Source organism: Podarcis melisellensis (genome assembly GCF_964234715.1).
Source record: "Podarcis melisellensis genome assembly, chromosome: 5".
NCBI classification, from domain to species: Eukaryota; Metazoa; Chordata; class Lepidosauria; order Squamata; family Lacertidae; genus Podarcis; species Podarcis melisellensis.
Window position 1 is genome coordinate 54,641,759 of NC_138537.1, and position 20,868 is coordinate 54,662,626.

Genomic DNA, 20,868 nt, shown 5'->3' on the forward strand with positions numbered 1-20,868 from the left:
AAATGCGCATCTAAAGTGGCATATTTAAAAGAAAAATAGAGCATTCTCTTAGAAGAAGATTGTGGATAAATATCATATACAACAAACACAAAATTGCATCATTCCTAATAAAATAAAATAATGATGATAGAAGCTGCAACACACTTCCCTGCCCAGTAACTTCTCCCAAATACATTGTCCTTATCCCGGTCTTACTATCATGCATTCCCACCAGCCGTACAGATATCTAATCCCTGGTCAACCAGTTATTAAACAGCAATGTTTAGCCTACAAAAACACACTAAGCCTAATTGACAACCCACTCATTCACCCACCTTCATCTACGGCGACATGGGCTGCACGCATGCCATGCCTTTCAAGGACGTTCCCAGCACATTCTTTCCCCCAAAGGATTCTGGGCAATGTAGTTTATCCCTCACAGAGCTACAGCTCCCAGCAATCCTTAACAAACTATGGTGCCCAGAATTCTTGGAGGGGCCAAATTGTGCTTTGAATGTGCACGGAAGGTATAATGTGTATACAGCAACATAGCCACTCCTTCCCCATCTCTCACCAAAGAAGGGTTGCACTCTAGGTCAGTTCTGGCGCAATGAGTGACGTTGAGCAACTGCAAAACACGCAAAAACTGAAAGAATGTTTAGGGACAAACCTGGAGGGGTATATTTGTTTTGGGCTGACCATGTGCTCAGAGGCCCCCTTCCCATAACTGTTAAATTGTGCCTTCCCTCCTGAACCTCTATTTTACAACTGGCTCTTGTTGGTGGACCTTCAAGGTCTTTGGTTTTTACGTGTTCATTTTCACAGAAGATAACACAACACAAGCTGCCCACCCCTGCTTATCTAGCACACCTAGCATGTCATGCAACACCTGTGGCCTTCTCACAGGTATTTCCGGCCGCAGCTCAAAGCACCAGTAAGATCTGCAAAGATTATGCAAGCTGTTATCGAACCATGTGAGCCAGAATGATTATGAAATAAGAAGAGATATAAAAAGGGCCAGGAAAAGTGACCTCCTGCCTTCAGCAAAATGGAAGCTTTCAGGCAATGCATTTTCTTGGCACTTTTATTTGGTTCGACTCTTTCTGAAAATAAGCTGAACGAAATCCAAGGTATGGAAGTTTCAAAACCTTTTTTTAAAAAATTGATTTAAAGCCATGCACTCTTAGGATGCAACTGCTTCTAAATCACAATGTTTGCTTTAAATGTTAAACAAAGTCTGCAGTTTTAGAACCTGAATCCTGTTGATTTCACTGGGCATGATTTAAGAATGGGAATCATTTTCTCATTTTCTCTGAATTGTTTCCAGATGTTTTTTGGCAACAATGTTTGGCAACCAAATATCTAACTGTTTACATTGCATATATATAAATATATATACACAAAGTATTTTATTCCGGGTAGGTAAAAGCAACAACAACACCCTGTGATGGTCACTTTAAATTTTCATACTTGGTTTGGCATTTCCACATTTTGCAAAGCATTTAAAAAATCCAAATTGCTACTTTAGGAAATTAAACAGTGATGCTCAGGAACAGGGAAAGCAGCTTAAATTATATTTGACTGCAACAGTTGATAAGGATTTTGTCTACAGCTGGAAGAACAACTGTTGTGGTGCTCTAATTCAAAGCATATTGTAATGCATGCAATAAAATGATTAAATGGCTGTTTTGAGAGGTCTATGAGATCTATATTTATCATTACTAGTGATTGATCATTAGATGTTTTAGGCCAAGGTCTTCCATAAAATATTACTGAGATTAACCAATGGTTTCTGATTTTATAAAAATAGCAAAAAGTGCATGTGGTGGTATCCTGAACAATAACTATAAAGCACTGCCGCTTACACTCAAGGCAAATGAAAATTGTATCTGGCAAATACAGAGAGATGTTAATACAACAGTGCATGTGAATGAAACAATCCGACTCATCTTCTCTTCCTATGAGTGAGTATTCTTTAAATGGGTTCTGAACAGTACAGCTGAAAAACACATATTTGGGATTAATTTTCAAGTACTTTGAGATTCATTGAAGAACAGCTAAAGTACACTGATAAGACTGAATTTTAGAAGGTTGTACCAACAGCTAGTTTTTCTTTTCTTTTTTTAAAAAATAGTTTATTTGCCACAGTATATATTTCAAATATTCTCATAATCTTAAAAACCATAAAATAACACATCATGTGCTCCAATCTCATTAAAAGGAAGGAATACATTATATCTACAACAATTTGAAAGGTTAAAATGTATACTTCAAGTATTCCAAACTAGGTTACAGATAGTTCCACATGCCACAAAGGTGCTTTCGATTCAAGGAAGTATTAGCCCCCTCACAGCCCTTATTGGCACTTGCATCTAAAATTGTTTTTTCCCCCACATTAATTTCTCAGGCCTTATTTTATTTTTATTATTTATTGAATTTGTATAGCACCCTACACCCGCAGGTGTCATAGGTAAACTATAGAAAGGAAGGATAGCAAGAGATAAGGAAACATCGCACTATATTCACAGGGAATTATAGCCAATGGCAGGTACTTATTTTTAGCTAACATTCAAGGTAGGTGTGTGTGTGTCTGTGTGTGTGACTCTAATGCTAGTCTTCTTACCTTTACTTTTAGTCTTTGTGTATCTTTGTGATTTTCAAATAGCTGCCTTCCACGGCAGAAAGTGAACCACTTATGGAACTGGACTTTCCAAAATGGCTTCTTGTTGTTAAATCACAACAAACAAACAAACAAACAAACAAACACTTTTGTTCATTTAGAATTCCAAAGCTGCAATCCTGTATTCAATGTAGCGTTCAGCAAATTGTTCCGTCAGTGGATTTCCACTTTTGCAATGGCACTTCCCCTCCCTGGATGGAAATCTGTTCACTTGACCCTCCAGAACTGATCTGGGGATGGCACAGCGCATACTCAGAGGAAGGAGAGGGAAGGAAACCTATTTGTGCTAGTACTATTACTTGCACTAGTGCAAAAACGTAACTCAATACCGTCCATTTTTTAAACTGTTTTTAAATTTGCGAAGTGCACAGGGGAAATGATAAATTTGGTGTTTTATACGTGCCAGAAATAAATGAACACATTTACCCAAGACTAAGCCCTATTGAGCATAAGGGGGTGTACTTCTGAGTCGACGGAAGTAATACAAGTTAAGCTGGATCCTCTGATATATTTATTAAATAGTGGTGTCTTTCCCCTGCCGCTCCAGATTCAATCCATCATCTACATGTGACAGAGAAAATATTGCAATATATGATGGCCCTTCAACGGATGCGCCTCTCTTGGGACAAGTGTGCAAAACCCACATATCTGTTCCCATCTTCCACTCTTCTTCTGGCTCCTTAACATTTCGCATATCAACAGACTCCACAGAATTTACACGGACCATATTTGCATTTTATTACTTCATCTCACCAGATTCACGTGAGTCATCATCGAACATCATCGAACATAAGTGACAATAAGGGGGGAAATTCTTGAAAATGAATCAGCTTGCCTAGCTAGTCAGTATTTAACAAGCCTTCTATTATCATTGCCCTTTTATTGCCCTTCTATTATCCTGTGTATTCCACTCTCACATGCCACTTTAAGTTAAGAATCCAGACCTTGTCATGCTTGCTGTAAAAGGCTTAACAAGGAAACCCTCCAGAATTTGTACTTTCCAAGTGAACTATATTTTTATAGACATTTGTCACATACGCTTCAAGCATGTCAAAGGCCGAGCCAGCGCATGATGATTTGCCAATGAGCCGTTGAAGAATGTCCATTTAGCAGCTGTAATGCTAAATATCTGTGGGTCATAGATATTCAGGAGAATGGCCTACTTCTGGTTGATTCTTCATTTTCTTTTGTACAATATTAGTATGATAAATATAACTGGTGACTGTTTATTTCACAGCCGAAATTGAAAACTGTGGGGGTCACCTTACTGGCCCAGTTGGATCATTCGTCAGCCCCAATTACCCCAAGCCACATCCAGAATTTGCATATTGTGTATGGCACATTCAAACAGAAGAAAATTCCAAGATAAATTTAACTTTCAATGACATTTTGCAAGTATACTTTCATATTTCATATCAACTTACCTTATTGGGGATGAAATTGTATAGATCAACAAGCAAAACATGGGAAAATCAAGTATTCATTTGGCCTAACACAAGGCCCTCGCATGAGCCTATGCAGCTCTTTGGATCCCAGCTAAAACGTTGAGTTTTGTGTGGTATCCTTATGCATCTTCATGATGTTATATAGCCCTGCCCCTGCTCATCATGAAAATGTAATGACATACTGTACTACTGGAGGGGGGAGACCGTGTCATCAACAACCAGTGTGGTGTAGTGGTTAGAGCACCAGACCCAGGTTCACATCCCCCCTCATCCGGAAAGCTCATTGGGTGACCATGGGCTAGTCTCTACCATTTAGTCTACAGGGTAAAACAGGATAAGAACCATTCTGGGCTTCTTTTGGAAAACGGTTAGGATATTTTTAAAAATAATAAAAGTTAAGGTGTGTTACCTGGAAGTCACTGAAGAACCACATAAGGTAAAGGTACCCCTGCCCGTACGGGCCAGTTGTGTCCGACTCTAGGGTTGTGCGCCCATCTCACTTAAGAGGCCGGGGGCCAGCGCTGTCCGGAGACACTTCCGGGTCACGTGGCCAGCGTGACAAAGCTGCATCTGGCGAGCCAGCACAGCACACGGAACGCCGTTTACCTTCCCGCTATAAAGCGGTACCTATTTATCTACTTGCACCCGGGGGTGCTTTCGAACTGCTAGGTTGGCAGGCGCTGGGACCGAGCAACGGGAGCGCACCCCGTCACGGGGATTCGAACTGCCGACCTTTCGATCGGCAAGTCCTAGACACTGAGGCTTTTACCCACAGCGCCACCCGCGTCCCTGAAGAACCACATAGATGAAAATAAAAACTGCTGCTGCTGTTGCTACCATCAGTTATTTGACATTTTTCTTTATGTCTGTAGTCTAGAACTAGATGACAAATGCAGATTTGATTTCCTTGCCATCTATGATGGTGCAACAACGGACTCTGGCTTAATCGAACAAGTGTGTGGGCGCAAATCTGCTGCATTTCAGTCTTCTTCCAATGCGATGACCGTTGCATTGTCTACAGACTATGCCAATTCATACAAGGGCTTTTCTGCTCACTACACAAGTGAACCAATACCAACACCAGAGCCCAACAGTAAGTCTCATTTCTCTAGAATGATTCCTGACTGTTTTGTGTGTGTATATAGAGAGACTGAAGATTCATTATATGGAAGACATGCCGATCTTTTAATTAATGTGGTATGTACAAATAAGCAGAGAGGAATATGATCTATAGCATCTTCTCTAGTCTCTGAAACAGGGCAGGCAGTCTGGTCAAATTTGCCTTTTTCATATGCTCTGGGATTGAAATTCTGCAAAACCATGTGACAGTTAGGGATGTCTGCTCCTTTCGTAGCCAGTTGCACAATTATGATCCATGCTCTGGTAACACCTAGAATGGACTACTGCAATGTGTTGGGCAAGAGGCTGCTTTTGAAGACTGTTCAGAAAATATATTTCATACAAAATGCCTGTGTTAAGCTGCTGATTGGAACTGATTAGAGAGGGACATACCCCACTAGTTATTGAAAGAACTTCATTAGGCCAATTTAAGCAATTACTTATCCTCTGCAAAGAATGAACTTTGACACTGCATTGTAGTCCTTGCAGTGTGAATTTTGTTGCCCGTGCAAAAGGAGGCAGTGCTAGAGCCCACAAAGAATAACTAGGACATTACCACAGCAGAGACAGTTCTGTATGAATTGTATTTTATTCTTTGCTTTCCTCCCTCCTTATATTGTCAGAATCCATCAGTTGTTCTTCAGACATGATGACAGTTATTCTCAGCAAATCCTATTTGGATGCACTTGGCTATGATGAAAAGGACTTGACGCTAAATGACCCGTCTTGCAGACCAGTTGCGTTAAACCCAGTGACATTTTCTTTTCCACTCAACAGCTGCGGAACAGTTAAAACGGTAAAAATAACCAAAACAAAACAGTCAAACCATACTGCTGTGAACTGTTCCTTTGAGCTCACATTATGCCAAACCATCTTGTTTCTTGTCTTGCTTGCCTCCTGACAGTCTAGCTTACAAGGACTGGACCCAAGTCTGTCCTGTTCCAGGCCACTCTTATCTACCTACACAAAAACATCCAGAGGCACTTAAGCCTGAGCTACCCAGACAAATTTTGAACTTATCTTAACATTTTTTCTCCACTTCGTTGGGATTGCCTGGGAAAATCAGCACCATCAGAATCAGAGAGGTGGATAATAAGAAAGTATATCATGAAGAACACCACAGAAGTATCTCAGAAACATAAATGTCACAGAACAAACCAGGCTAAGATTTGCTCCTTTCTTTTCATTGGTATATGTAGGATTCTGCTGGAATATCTTCAGTAAGATTCACTGAAATGAATAGAACTTAAGGTTCACATCCCTGTGCTTATGATCCAAATATTAGACATTTAAAACTGCAATCCTATACACACTTGCATAATAGGAGTAAGTCCCAGGTAATTCAAAGGAGCTTGTTTCTGAATAGGCATGCATTATGAAATGAGCTCCATGGACTGGACAGAGGGCAGTCCAATCCACCACTCGTTTCCTCAGAAGTAAATGTCCCCTAGGACATACATCCTTTTTCTTTTCTAGGACTGTGGGTTGCATTTCTTATAATGACAAATGCACACCAGAGCATAAAAGGTAAAGATAAAGGGACCCCTGACCATTAGGTCCAGTTGTGACCGACTCTGGGGTTGCGGCGCTCATCTTGCTTTATTGGCCGAGGGAGCCAGCGTACATGTGGCCAGCATGACTAAGCCGCTTCTGGTGAACCAGAGCAGCGCACGAAAATGCCGTTTACCTTCCCACCAGAGCGGTACCTATTTATCTACTTGCACTTTGACGTGCTTTCGAACTGCTAGGTTGGCAGGAGCAGGGACCGAGCAACGGGAGCTCACCCCATCGCAGGGATTTGAACCGCCTACCTTCTGATTGGCAAGTCCTAGGCTCTGTGGTTTAGACCACAGCGCCACCCGCGTCCCACACCGGAGCATAGAAAGCATAAAAAGTGAATTAACAGATTAGCAATACTGTGGCAAGTGCTGGTGTGTCTCCTCCCCTCTACTCCACTTCCCTATCTTATGCTGACCCCAAAACATAGAATACAGATTAGCTACTGCATACAGACATTTGGATCTGTCTTCCAGTGCAGAAACTGCTAAATACCTAAGAGGCTGAACTCAAAAGGCTGGGCCATTCTGTAATCATTTAAAGATGTGCCTGACTAACGCTAGCATGTGATGACTTTGTTGTAGTTTTTATATTCCAAAACTTGAGCCAAGACCCACTGCGTGCTCTTCTTCATTGCAATATCCTTTCTTCCCCAAAAGGAAAGTGGGTAATGTTTTGTTTCTGTCTTACACAGGGAGAAAACCACACGATCACTTACACCAACAGCATCACTGCTTCCCCAAATGGCAATGTGATTACCCGCCACAAACAGGTTGACCTCATTGTGAGGTGTATAATGGAAAACAATTCAACTGTAGAAGTCATGTATGAAACAAAAAATGTAGAAAATGATGATGAAAGTGCTTTAGGGAGATTCAATCTCAGCATGGCCTTCTACGATTCCGATTCTTTCTCCCAAATGCTTGATTCACCATACTTTGTGGACTTGAACCAAACACTCTATGCACAAGTCAGTCTGCATTCCAGTGACGCCAATCTGTTAGTGTTTGTGGATACCTGCACTGCGTCACCAAACCTTGATTCTACATCACCAAAATATGAATTGGTCAAAAGCGGGTGAGTGCCGTTCGGTATGGTTGGCATTTACAATTAAAGTCCTTCTTGGTGGATTCAAATGTGAAGAAGTGACACAATTTCTACCCTTAAAGAAAACTAAGGGATAGTGGAGATTGTAAGTTGGCAATGGAAGAGTTTGATGAACAGTTTGATGAACAGAGGAGATAAGTGGGGGGTTTTGGCCATAGGGAGCAGCATGTCAGAAGGCTTGGAGAATGTGGGTGGGACAAGAAAACAAATGGGGCTAATTTGAGACTAAAGGAGCCTGCATAGCAGTGGACCAATGAGAAAAGAACGGAAATACGGTGTTGTGGTGTGTGTACGCAAAACTGTACGTTTTTGAAGTATCACAAAAACTGTAGGGTAAAATGAGACTCAAGTATCAGAAGCACATATATTTATGTAGTTTATCATGGCTAAAATACAGTCCAGAAGACTGAGACTCAGGGAACAGGAAGTGTGGTGAAGGAAAGTGTTTGTAAACATTTGCGGAATGTACTCCTTAGTGAGGGACATCCATTGCTGCCATGATTAACTTATAGGGAAATTTCTATAGTGTTCCTGTTTACCTAGGTTTTGGACCCTTGCAACCTTGAAATCATTAGTTTGAGAGTAGGTGATTGCTTTTAGTGGTATTAAACTGTTTTAGTATATTGTTTTAAACTTTTTAAAGAAGTTTCAGTTGCATTAGTATCACTGTGTATTCCATCCTGGGCTCCTCTGGAAGAAGGTACGGAGTATAAATCTAATAAATAATAATAGCAATAATAAAATTATCTACCAACAGGTGGGGAGTATTCTATTACGGACTGTGTCCTTATAGCTAATCTCTTTATACTGCCCAATACTGATGCTATGATGATGATGGTGGTGGTCAATAATTCAAGTTACTATTACCCATCCTTAATCTTAAATTCCCAGGCAGGTGAAAACAATTCAAAATACAATGATTAAAACAGATACAATTGCAAAAAAAATGCAGGCCACTAGGCCAAACCTCTATTCAATTGGCTATTTCTGTAAAGCCGATGGCAAGGTGGTCCTGTGTCAGATTCACAGAGTAATTTGTTTTCCACATTTTCTTCACTTAAAACATCAGTCCATCAACATCCTATCTGGTAAACATCTAATATTACTGCAAACAGGACCAAGCGACTGCTGATCATTATAAAGTGATGTGGACATTCTATTGCAGATGCGCAGAAGACGACACTTACGTGGCTTATCCGGTCCTTGAACATTATGGGAGATTCCGGTTCAATTCCTTCAGGTTCCTACGCTATCAGCCATCTGTTTACCTCCGGTGCGAAGTTTTGATTTGTGACAGCAAGGCTCCTGATTCTCGCTGCACCAAAGGTTGTCGCCCTCGACATAAGAGAGAGCTTTCCTCCTACACATGGAAAGGGGAGGCTGCAGTGGGACCGATCCTCCTGAAGAGAGATCTCAGCTATATGGATCGCTCAGGTGTGTATATTGCAAGAAGAAGACTGCCTTCTGGTGCTTCTTTGGGTGATCTTATATACACAGATATCCCTGTTCTTAAAACACTATCAGTAAAAGAAACGATGGGGAACCCATGGCTCTCCACAAGTTTTTGTTAGTCCAACTCTCTTCATCCCATTGGCGATGTGGGTTGGAGCTGAAGGGGTTTGGATCCAACAGTACCTAGAGGACCACAGGTCCCCCAACACTGATTTATTTACTCATTTGTTATTGTGAGCCTTTATGTGCCATTCTTCAGCTGAAAAGCATCCCATGCTGGCTACTATGCAATCAGTTAAATAAAACAAGACAGTCCCTGCTTGCACAGTTACAGTGTAAAATGCATGACATAAAAGGGAAACGGGAAGGGAAGAGGGACATGGAAAATGAACATTTATAACATCGCCATCAAATTGCAGGAAAGCAGTGTCCTTCGTCCTCAACAATCTCTCACTTGATCTAGCAAATGAATGAAAGTGAAAGGGATATTTTCCCAATGATTATACAGGTGTGTGGGTGGGTGTGTACATGTACATGCTGGTATAGAGGTAATAAATTTTTGAACTATATTTTACTCTCCCATTTGTTTTCTGCTTTTTACATTCAGATTCTTCTATTCAAGTTCATCCAGAGGAAAGCCAGAATACACCATCCAAGAGCCTGTATACCCTTACGTTTGTTGTGTTGGCTGCAAATGCTGTCCTCCTGGCTGGTCTGGCAGCGAAGCGTTTATTCACTCGAGAACCAGGCTACAGATACCAGAAGTTGCAGAGCCCTTAACAGAGCACTCCCGTTCCCTGCTTCAGTCTGAACCCTAAGTTTATGTAGACACACTGGAAGATCTGTGTTTTCATCAATCTTACCTTTAAAATATGATGTATGGAAAAGGGGGAAGAGATTAAGTATAGCCTATAAAATCATCACAGAGATGTTGTCCACCACTGGGTTTAAGGGAAATTAAACTTATCTGGGAAGGATAAATGGGTGAGAAACTGCAAAATGTACTTCTGACTAGGATTTTAAGGTAAGTTAGCTCATGGAAGTTTCCTAGATTCTTCTCTCCTCTGCATCCACCAGCACACCTCCACAAAGAGCTTCTCTGGGAGATGGGGTGTTGGGGACCTCTGAGGGAGTGGGGGAGAACTGCCCCAAGTCAGACATTAATCTTCAGCTAACTTGCCATAAAGAAATTTCATTGCAGGAAAATCTCAGGTTCCCTCATGCCCCCAGCAGCAACAAGTGCCCCATTTTTTTCAGGAGGCGGCTTTGGAGTGGCTTTTCAGGGGTGTGCAAGAGGCTATAGGGGAGGAGGGGATGGGAGATATTTTTCCTTCACTTCTTAGGATCCACGATTTCAACTTGGTCATTTATGCAGATGTACAGGCACTCAAGCTATCTGTTTCTACTTGGTTTTCTAAGCAGAATGTGAATTAATGTGACAAAAACACAAAAGAACCAAGCACCTTATACTGTTAGAAATTGTGCCGGTTCCTGTTGTAAGACCAGAGAAACTCATATCACCTTATGTGCAATTCTAATTCTGGAACAGTGTGCTCAAACATGTGCGGCATATTGCAGCGCCAGCCAAAGGGAATGAGTGAATGATGGATAAGAAATGGAACAGACCTTAGAAGAACCATCTAGGAACCGGTGTGGCAGACAAGCCAAGATAAAACACCCACCCCTATATTGAAGACATCTGCACTTCTCCAAAAATAAGGCTCTTCATATATGTAAATAAATGAATACAGGCAACCCCCAATTTGCAGGGGGGTTGTGTTTCCGGTCATTGTGCATGACAGCAGAGGACACGTAAGCCTGCTTCACCCTGTTATGCCCACGCCCCCCGTTCTGGTCCCTTCCAGGTCACTGCAATGTACGCAGGTGCAGTCGTGTGACAATTGGAAGTGTGTAAATTGGTCACTGCCTGAAAACAGAATTGATTTAATTCTTGCCTACAGTAGGACATAAGACACCACAGTTAAACCTGCAAACTACTTTATTTGGAGAACTTTTCTTTAGTTCAATGAAAGAGGGGCAAACACCCAAAACCAGTTACTTTTTTTGAAATGTTTATGAATAAATAAGTCCTAAGGAAATATAGAAAAGATCTCTGAACCGAAAAAATATTGGGTTGTTGGGTTGTTGTTTTTTTGCAAGTTACAGATATACAAACACTAACATTAGTGTACAATACTTGGGGAAATTACAGTAACAAGTACAAATACTGAGGTCTCAAGTATTTACAAGCTTATACACATAGTTTTGAAAAGCTTGCAAAATAAATAGTTGCCCTTGGAAAACACTTACATTGAAGCCTCCCATGTCTCAAAGACTGCTTACCTCTTCCCATCTGAGCATTCTTCAGAATCATGTTCTTTTGAAACATTATTGGAATTCTGAACCAAATCAAACAGAGCAGCAACTTTATGATCGAGATGTTCCTGAAGTTTCTGCATACGCAGATCAATATGGTCCATCAATCTCTTCTCCATCAGTTCCATGTTTCTGGCGATGACCTTTTCCATGTGCAGAAAAACAGGCTGCTGTTCCAAGCTGCAGTAAATGGACACACAAGAAATAATTTACTCCAGCCCAAAATATAACTGACTGTGAATATTAACTACATGAAATTAAAATGCCTCAACAGAAGGCAAGGCACTGAGTCAGTGTGTTTCTGGACTATGTTACTGAACACCTAATATGATTTAATTCTGAACTATACAGTTAACAACGCAAACTTAGAAATTATAACTATTATAACTATATATATATATATTATAACTATTCATCTTTTCACTCTAAGTATAGGATTGCCATATTTTGAAGAGGAAAAAAGAGGAGATATTTGCCATCTTCTACTTTTAACCTCAAATCACTATGACAACTCTCATTTTAAATACCCCTTTTAAATTGCTAGTGGCAATGTTCTTAATTTTCAACAAACACCCTTTAGAAGCCAATGTGTGTCACCCTAATTGGAAGTACGCTGTCTCTACTGTCTCTGGGAGCCCTCTTGCTTTTCAACAAACACCCTTTAGAAGCCAATGTGTGTCACCCTAGTTGGAAGTACGCTGTCTCTACTGTCTCTGGGAGCCCTCTTGCTCTTTTTGCTGAGTTTCTACCTGAAAGGCCTACTCTGACAGCACAACAACTACAGCAGCTCCACACCTTAGGAAGTAAACAGCCTGAATAAATGTGGACCGTACTATACAGACTCCACTCAGGATGTGCTTAAAATCAAAACTGTGTCACTTCAATTAGTTGACTAGCACAGCAGGGCAACAGGTTTTTTCCCTCCACCTACTGGGCTAGTTTACTCAATGCACACAGCTTTAGTTAGCATCCAAATTATGACATTCACCATCAACCCCAGAAGTCTTTAGTGTCACAGTCCTTAATTTCAGTGCCTCAGTCATCTTCTGCCTTGTTCTGTGTTAGGGGTAGAGGCATCCTACCTGTGCACCTCAGACAAAGAGAGCTGTACAATAAAAGCCACCCTCTCTTCACATCCACACACCCCTGGTTCCCTTTCTAAGCCCCTGGAGCAAAGATAAAAGATTCCTACAGAGCATTGGTTCACTGCAATGGAAACTGGTGGGGGGAAATGCCCAGCCAAATTGTCTTTTCTTCTCTTCTCTGCTCACCTTCAACCCCAAACACCCTCAACCCCAAAAGCAAAGCCTCCAAGAAATGGTCTACTCAGTGGCAAGTCCCACTGAATGAATTGGAGCTTACTCCCAGGAAACTGCGGAGTTAGACTTGCAGCCCTCCAACGCAGCAACACCTCTAAAGGACAGAAGATCCCCCCAGCTGAAGGGGGAAACCGGAACTCCCAGGTTAAGGAGAGTCCCCTCCAGCTCAGCTGCTCCTGTCTCGTCAATGGGACTCCTGAACTATTACTCCCCACACTATTCAGTACTACCCGCTTTTATTTACTGGTGACCTGGATCCCAACCGCCCCCTCCTTCCCTCCCTCCTTCCCTCCCTCTGGCCACTAGTGAAATTGCCGAAGTAAAAGTAGTTTGCGAAGTTCCGCAGTCAGGACTCACCCAAAAGTCTGAATCCCATCCTCCTCAGATGCGGATCTGTTCTCACAGTGCTTATTCCTTTCATCTATTCGTAACCGATTTACTTGACCGCATACCGTTTGAAGGAGTGGAAGCAGCAGCATGGAGTTGTGTGCGTTTGGGTTTTCACTTCCTTGCTCTTGCAAAAAGGATGAGATTAAACCTTTGAAGTCATTCTGAGAAAGTCCAGCGCTGGGCTGTGGAGCCAGAGGTCCTGGAGTCTCACATACATTTTCTGCATTAGGAATCTGTTTGTTCATATCGGCATGCCTCTTTAATTCTTCTATAGCCATTCCAGCTGCTGCATGAGCTCTTGGAAGAGATGGCCCATTGGGCAAGTGGTCTAATCTTCCAATATCAACTACCTTTTTCAATCCATCAATGGTATGATTGTTTTCAAACCCAAATCCGTTTTTCCCAAAGACATTTTGTAACTTGCCTCCAAATGGAAGACCATTCTAATAGAAATAAAATGTTAACAACTTAAATGTGAAGCCCAAACAAGCCAATACATGCAGCCCTATCCATCAAGGACATCGTTTTGGGCTTGTTCGTTTTGAACAGGCAACGTGAGGTTGGGGATTACTTCTCTTGCCATTTTATCACCCTCTCAGCCTGGAAGAGCATTTGTTCTTTTCTGATCACATATCTACCACCTTCTGCTCCCGAATTGCACCCCGCTCTCCCTGTTGGTTCCTGTTCACCTTGGGTACTAATTAATATTGCTTACAGAAATGTATAGTGAATATGATTTTGTATACTGCACAACAATTGGAATGGGGAGACAACCAACTACATTAGGAACCTCTACTGTAGTACAATAAATGAAGAACAAAATTGCCTGGAAATGTGGGCAATCAGAGCAAAGGAAGAGGGCAGCAGACAGAGGAAACTATAGAAGGTGCAATTCAACATAGCGTGAAAAGGCATCCACTCATGCAAAAGGTGTTTTTCCTTCCTTGTTCCCCTGTGCACCACCAAACTCTGCTCCAGAAGGTTGGGGGACATTTCAGAGTGGATTTTGGGGGTGTATGGGGGACCGGAGGTGGTGAAAGAGAAACCAGAAGACCCATTGCACAAGTGCATTTCTATCATACAATCAAGCTACCACAACTGGGTATCCATAGTATTTTTACTCTTCTTGTCTTCACTGCCTACTTGCTAAAGGATCTTAGAGGTGCTTTAAAGGACTGCCTATCTCTTATTAACATCACAGTGATAAAATCCATTAGGGTGTAATCCAACCTCCAACTGCACACAGTGAAGAGGCTTTGCAGAGTAGCCACCACATCCATGCCCCTGCTGCTCATGGCAGAGATGGCAGAAGGTGGGACAGGATAAGTCTGATGCTGTTGTATGACAGCAGCGGGATCTTGCCCCAACACAATCCTACCGCACCCTCATCTTAGGAATGCATCCTTTAGGGGCTTTCCACTGCTGCCAGTGGCCCTCCCGCCCACATGTTCTGGGGGAAAGAGAGGTTGGTGCCAACTGAATGCCCCTTGCATCACTTCATTGGCGGCAGCTGGTGGGAAGTGGATGAAGCTAGGAGAGCTGGGTACAAACGGACACCTTGCTTAACCCCACATCTCCTCTCCCCAGTCCACTGTAAGGAGTTTGCTCTGTTCATCTGGCTGGTTACATAAGGGCTGCCTATGTTGTTGTCTATTCTAGCTGAGTTCTACAGCTGAAATCTAGAAGGCAAATCTTGCCCTCGCTCCAGGCAGTGAGAATATCAGCCCTTATTGGCTGAAATCCCACTAAGTGCATTCATACGATTTGTCTCAGTACACAAATGCCATACATCCCTCACAGGGAACCCATGTCCGTTCTCCACCTCCATTGATAATAGTCATTTCATATATAACTTCAAATAAAGGATAATAACTTACCTTCTGTTGAAATACAACCATATCCAGGAGTTGCTGAGCCCCAGGTGATAATTTGGATCCCATAGATTCCATTATTGTTTGCACTTTGCTCAAGTCTATTCCTGATCCTAGGGCAGCAATGTCTGGCACAGGGTTCACACAGACCGGCTTGACTTGCACTATGATTTTACTGATGAGGACCCTTTGTTTTTCAGGGATGGACAGCAGCTGGACGGTGCAGGGGGGAAGGATACAGACAGGAGTGAACTGATGAAATAGTTAAATAGTCACTCATCTCTACAAAATATTATGGATTATAAGCAGTAAACTTGGTCTAGAAAAAAGAACTTTTTGAAAGGTGATTATTATGGAGTTGCTGTCTAGGGAGCACCATGATGCAGGGCTGTTTTTTTCCTTTTGGCAGGCCAGGGGTAGGTCACCTCTTCCCCCAGTGGTCTCCCTCTTCATCTCACAGATAAATTGATGGCTGGGATATTGTTGCAGAACTGGCCTGGCCTAGGTGGGTCTTTCCCCCTCTCAATTCTCTCCCAGAAATTTCCACAGTAAAGTAAGAATCTCAGTGTGCTTCCTGCTACAGGCTCCTTGTTTAAGGTCCAGCATCAGCTCAAATTGATTACTGGTCCCTTTGTCAATGCAAGGCATCCAGGAGATTCCTGATCACATCAGTTGCCAACACTAGGTCTGACTGTAGATACAAGACTCTCATTGCTCTTTGAAAGGAATCATATTTTATCCTTTTATTTCAGTACTCAGAACAGAACACAGAACATGGCACTGTGTTGGTGCTGCCTTTTTGAATAAATAAGATTGATAAACACAATTTAAGAAATAATTTCTGTAACTTCCTACCTTAATCTTACAAGAGGCTGCGGAGCACTCCAATTTAAGTGACTTTTGGTATAATGAAACCTGGTCATTTTTGCTAGAAAATTAAAAAAAATACAAGCATGAAGTTTTATGCAACAGCTTTTCACAAGAAGCACAACACAGATTAGCCTACTGCTGTTTTTCAAGGTACTGCTTACACTGATGCCCAGGAAAAGAAAAGAAAAGAATGACTGAAAATCTCAACAACTTTGATATATTTTGAGTGGTTTGATGGGTCCAAATATGATTTAAACATAGTATAAAAATGTATGTATCAAGACTATGATCCGGAGAACCACATATACAAGTGTGGCTTCCATGGATGCACAAATTGGGTCCTTTCAGTGGCATCCCCTCGCCCCATATGCAATCATGCTGGTCCAGAGGGTGTCCTGACACTTAGGGTAAGGCAGAGGTGTAGCGGGGGGGGGTCCATGGGGGCCATGGCCCCAAATGCAATTTGTGAGGGGGCACAGACAGGCACCCCCAAAGCAGGCTCCTTCACTGGAGCCTAGCTCTGAGCGAGAAGGAGCTGCGCCTTGGTCGCAGCGCTCATGCCTGGGCACAGCTCCGCCCCTGGGTCAGACCTGACCTGGGGGAGGAGAGCAGGAGAGTGGGCAGCAACAATGCCACCTACCCTCCTTGGCCACAGCAGCTCTGCTGTTGGGTCAGGCCCGACCTGGTGGTGAAGAGCAGGAGGGGAGTTGGTGGCAGCTTCCCTGCCCCCCTCGGACTGTGACGCTTAGGAGGGTGCCCTCCAGCCCCCTTGGGGGCGCACACCACACACACCCCCGGGCAGTGTGGGCATATGCTCCACTGCTGGGGTAAGGAGGCCACTATGCACCATAGGGGCACAAGCATAATAAAGGCTCTTGTCCCAGTGCCATTCCCATATAAACTTCTTGAAACGCATGTAGTTGGAGGATCAGCTTTGTCCAGTACACCTACAGTTTTACCTATCAATAGCCTTTTCTTTCTTTTGCGGCATGAGGCTGGTTGCCCTATCCACAAAGGGTGTCATTGCTAACCTCTCACCCTCTATCCTCCTCCCTTCAGTGAGTCAGATGCAGACACTTTTTCTTCGGGGGAGAAACTTCTTTTAACAGTAGCTCCCAACCAGCATCCCAAATGTTGCTTTGCATTTCAGTGCACTAGCAGAAAGCAGTCTGCATGGCAATATCAATGCATAAGTTGGTAAAAAAAAAAGAAGTAGAAACAACAAAATTTGGTTATGCAGTGTGACAACATGCTTTATCTAAAATCCAAATTGTCCATCTCAAACTAGGTCTTTATCTTTTAAATGACAAGTCTCTCATTTGCTTTAAAACTTGGGTGGAGAACCTGTGGCCCTCCAGAGGTTACTAGACTACAACTCCCATCATCAATGACCATTGGTCACGTTGGCTAGGGCTGGTGGGAGTTGAGAGTCCAACAACAGTTTCCCCATCCATTCTTTAAAAGAAACTTCCTATATATCCACAGTTCCTTGAAATGCCATGGCTGAGTTTTTAAAAAGATGCAACTTAAAAAATGATTCTCTTGTAAGAAATGAGTACGCTAGCCTTATAATGCATTGGAGCTGCCTCCAGGTGATCAGGTAGAAAAGCTTTTTGTGAAGTGGAATGCATACAGTTCTTTCCTTTCAGTGTGCCACATAAAACTAACATGTCAGCAACCTGGAAAAAAGGAGAAAACAACTGACCTGCTATGTTGGCCAGTAAAGACTTTTGCTCCTCTGCCAGTTCCACAGTACTCGTCACCAACGTAGACTTCCATGTTCCGGGCCTCACTGACAATGCCAAGACCAGTAATTTCTTCTGAACCGTGGGGGTCACAGTGCAAGTACAGTAAGCATGGAGCGACGTTGTCATTGTGTAATCGTCCTTCAAGAACCACAACATTCTCACTAGAAGGTGGGAAAGTCCATCTAGAATTATACATTTAGCCAAAGCACTGACAGTTTCAGTTACTAAACCATAAAGTTTTGTTAATGACAAACTGCTCATGACAGTGTGTGCGTGTGTGTTTTAAAATACTCCTCTTACAAGTATTAGTTGGTGAATAGTGTTGCATTTTAAATTGAGATCAGAACCTGTGGGTGCCAACTGCACTGTGCAAATGAACTCCACTGGGACATACAACAAGACTTGCTTCTGAATGAATGTGCACAGGATTGCACGGTAAGATATAATCACCAATATAACTTAAACTCTGCATCTGTATAATAAATGAGAGAATAGTGATATACCTCACAGGACTGGATCTACCCCTGTTGTTGCCACATTGTTCAAATACGGTTTTTTTCTATGTCTGAATGATAGGATACTAGAGTATCTGACCACTGTTGGCTTGGTGAAACTACTGTTTTAGATCAGTTAATGAGCTTCTTTGGAAAACGAGGACTTGAATTCAGATCTAAGCTGTAGCAGATCTAAGCTGTAGCTGCTGCAATTCATTAGTGCTACCATTCATAGGCACAGTTTTAAAAAAGAATGATTCTGGTACCTCTGGCTAACCATTGCAGAGAGATGGAGCAGTACCTTTAAGAAAAATCTATTTCTGAGGAAACTGTTAAAAGATCCAGGAGCTGTCCTAGTCAGTTGCAGCAAAAACAACTAAAGGTCTTGTGAGCACTTTTTAAAAAAGGTTTTATGTCACACTTATCTGTGAGCAAGCCCCACTGAGTGAAATAATACTTACTTTGGTGCATGTACACAATCACACTGCCATTGTAAAATAAGCTTTCATACTTGGATCCATGATAGCTTGTACTACAACTTTGGCCGTCTGCTCAAAAGTAAGGCCCACTGTGTCCAATGGGTTTACTCAGCTTTGGAGCCTATAAACGTTATACAAGACTCTGCCTTATACCTATTCAGAGCAGTGGTCCCATCAAACCCAGTACTGTCCACTGAACCCCTAGTGGATTAGTTCGGTTCTGGGGGAACCTCTTCCCTCTGTAGCCCCTGGCGGTGTTCTAAGTGGAGAACAGGCTACTACCCTGATTTGGAAACCTAGCTGCTAACCAAATTAACAGGAGCTACCATGTGTAAATTGGGACCCCTGTTTTAGGTAGTGAAGGGTCACTGCAAGGTTGCCAGAATGGAAAAATGGAGCTGAGACTTTGGAACCTAACTTATAAAAGGGACTTGTTCTAGAGCTGTGGTTCCCAATGTGGTGTAAACGCCCTGCAGGAGGGCAATTTGATTTTTAGGGGGTAGGGACAATTCAAGAATGAGTTAGACCAAGTTAATGTCATTTTAGGCTTCCTCCACGTGAATAGGAATTTACTTTTTGAATAATAAGAATTATATGTCGCAGAGGGAGCGGGGACGACATCAGGATTTTAGAGATACTTACGTGGGGCATGGCCAAAAAAAGATTGGTAACCACTGTTCTAGAGCAAGTAAGAAAGCTACCCCAGGGGGGGAAGGGTGGATTGAAAAGGTGGAATGAGGACAAGAGCGTATTCTTGCCAGGCTGCTGCTATACCCACTGGTCTTCCAATTGATCCAAATTGGGTCGCAGCAGACGCCAAGTGCAACCGTGCAAACTATACGGCCAAAGATTTAAGAAGCGGGTCCCCCGAGTGCAATGTGTTTGGGTTCAATTTGGGAAAAGTGGACAGCAGGAGCTCTCCAAGGTTTCCAAGGCAGGGATCGACGCCGGGAACTGATGAGCCTGGGATCCTTTTCGTGCAAAAACACACCTACACCCTGCCCGCTGAGCCACGACGCGGAAGCCTCTGTGGTTGTTTGATGCTTGTTCAGCATTTGGCGGTCATTCTGGGGGTTGGGAGGGTTCTGGAAGAGGGGCAGCCCCCCGCCAAGCCCCTCGAGGCCACGTCTCGGCTGCCCCTCGCCTCCTTCCCACGGCTCCCGGGGCTCCTTCCAGAGAACAGGAAGGCCCGCGACCTGGGGCGTGTGTATCCCCCCGCCCCGTACCCCGGTCTCGGGCGCCTTCCTCACCCATTCAGCGGGTGTCCCAGGGGCTCGCAGGCGTCGGCTTCCCCCTCCGGGACCAGGCGCAGGACTCCCGCCAGGTCCGCCCGGCACTCCCAGGAGCAGGCGGCCGACAGGCGGCCGGCGGGCGCGACGGGGCCTCCAGCGGCGGGAGCTTTTGCGAGGCCAGCTACCGCCGCCAGGCTGCTGCCGCTCGCCATGGCAAGCAGGAAGCCCCCCGGGCTCTGGGCGCCGAGAGGATGCTACGCGGCGGGACCATACGCGGGCAGCGGGGAAGAAGAAGGGCGGCGGGAGAGGGGCGGTTCTCGAGGGGGGAACTCAGCTTCTCAAGATCGCGGGGCTCACCGGACGGTTCTTCCCCGCAGGAACTTCCGCCCTTCCGCAGCTTCAAACGTAGACGTATTAGCATATGATAGGATGAAAGCTGACCATAGAGAAAAGGCGACGTTTGGCTGTCCGCAGCCTGGATTACCGAGTTTCTTTCGACGCCGCGGCTCCCTCTGGTTTGAGTGGTGAAACGGGGAGAGCCGCTCACGAGAGACCACGGAGGAAGCCGTTGCAGGGATTTGACCGTATCCTGCCCCGCTCATTCCACGCGCACCCCCCGCCCCAGTAGAAGCAGAGACAGAAGTTCATTCTCGTTGAAACCCAGGTCTTCTTGTGTGGGGGGCGGGGAAAATGCCATTCGTGTATTTTGTTCTGGTTTTGTTTTGTATTTTTACATTCGGCTTTTCAGCT

General features: G+C 43.6%; 4 protein-coding genes across 7 annotated transcripts in view; 3 read left to right on the forward strand and 1 right to left on the reverse strand.

Moving 5' to 3' along the window:
• Positions 1-20,868, forward strand: part of PSTK (phosphoseryl-tRNA kinase) — a 69,865-nt gene that overhangs the window by 7,302 nt on the left and 41,695 nt on the right. The window lies entirely within an intron of this gene.
• LOC309370533 (CUB and zona pellucida-like domain-containing protein 1) lies at positions 449-11,139 on the forward strand. Of its 2 annotated transcripts, none has more exons than XM_081912366.1 (9): positions 449-506; positions 1,790-1,943; positions 3,207-3,421; positions 3,897-4,050; positions 4,977-5,197; positions 5,847-6,019; positions 7,475-7,857; positions 9,053-9,321; positions 9,947-11,139. In XM_081912366.1, the coding sequence occupies exons 1-9, from the start codon at positions 494-496 to the stop codon at positions 10,117-10,119; spliced, it is 1,755 nt and encodes a 584-aa protein (XP_081768492.1). In that variant the 5' UTR covers positions 449-493; the 3' UTR covers positions 10,120-11,139. The 2 variants fall into 2 exon arrangements, with proteins under 2 accessions (XP_081768492.1, XP_081768491.1); XM_081912365.1 differs by lacking the exon at positions 449-506 and adding an exon at positions 524-1,109.
• LOC309370724 (ATPase PAAT) lies at positions 11,321-20,746 on the reverse strand. 2 transcript variants are annotated; one of them, XM_081912793.1, is made up of 6 exons: positions 20,476-20,746; positions 17,871-18,074; positions 16,151-16,223; positions 15,302-15,508; positions 13,392-13,867; positions 11,321-11,895 (listed from the first exon to the last, which is right to left on the reverse strand). In XM_081912793.1, the coding sequence occupies exons 1-6, from the start codon at positions 20,718-20,720 to the stop codon at positions 11,679-11,681; spliced, it is 1,422 nt and encodes a 473-aa protein (XP_081768919.1). In that variant the 5' UTR covers positions 20,721-20,746; the 3' UTR covers positions 11,321-11,678. The 2 variants fall into 2 exon arrangements, with proteins under 2 accessions (XP_081768919.1, XP_081768920.1); XM_081912794.1 differs by lacking the exon at positions 20,476-20,746 and adding an exon at positions 20,137-20,447.
• Positions 20,689-20,868, forward strand: part of LOC309370690 (disintegrin and metalloproteinase domain-containing protein 9-like) — a 33,585-nt gene continuing 33,405 nt past the window's right edge. The window contains exon 1 of one of the 2 annotated variants that reach the window (XM_081912674.1): positions 20,689-20,819. The gene's annotated coding sequence lies outside the window, so the exon portion shown is untranslated. The remainder of the gene's footprint in view (positions 20,820-20,868) is intronic. The other variant, XM_081912675.1, reaches the window with a different exon arrangement.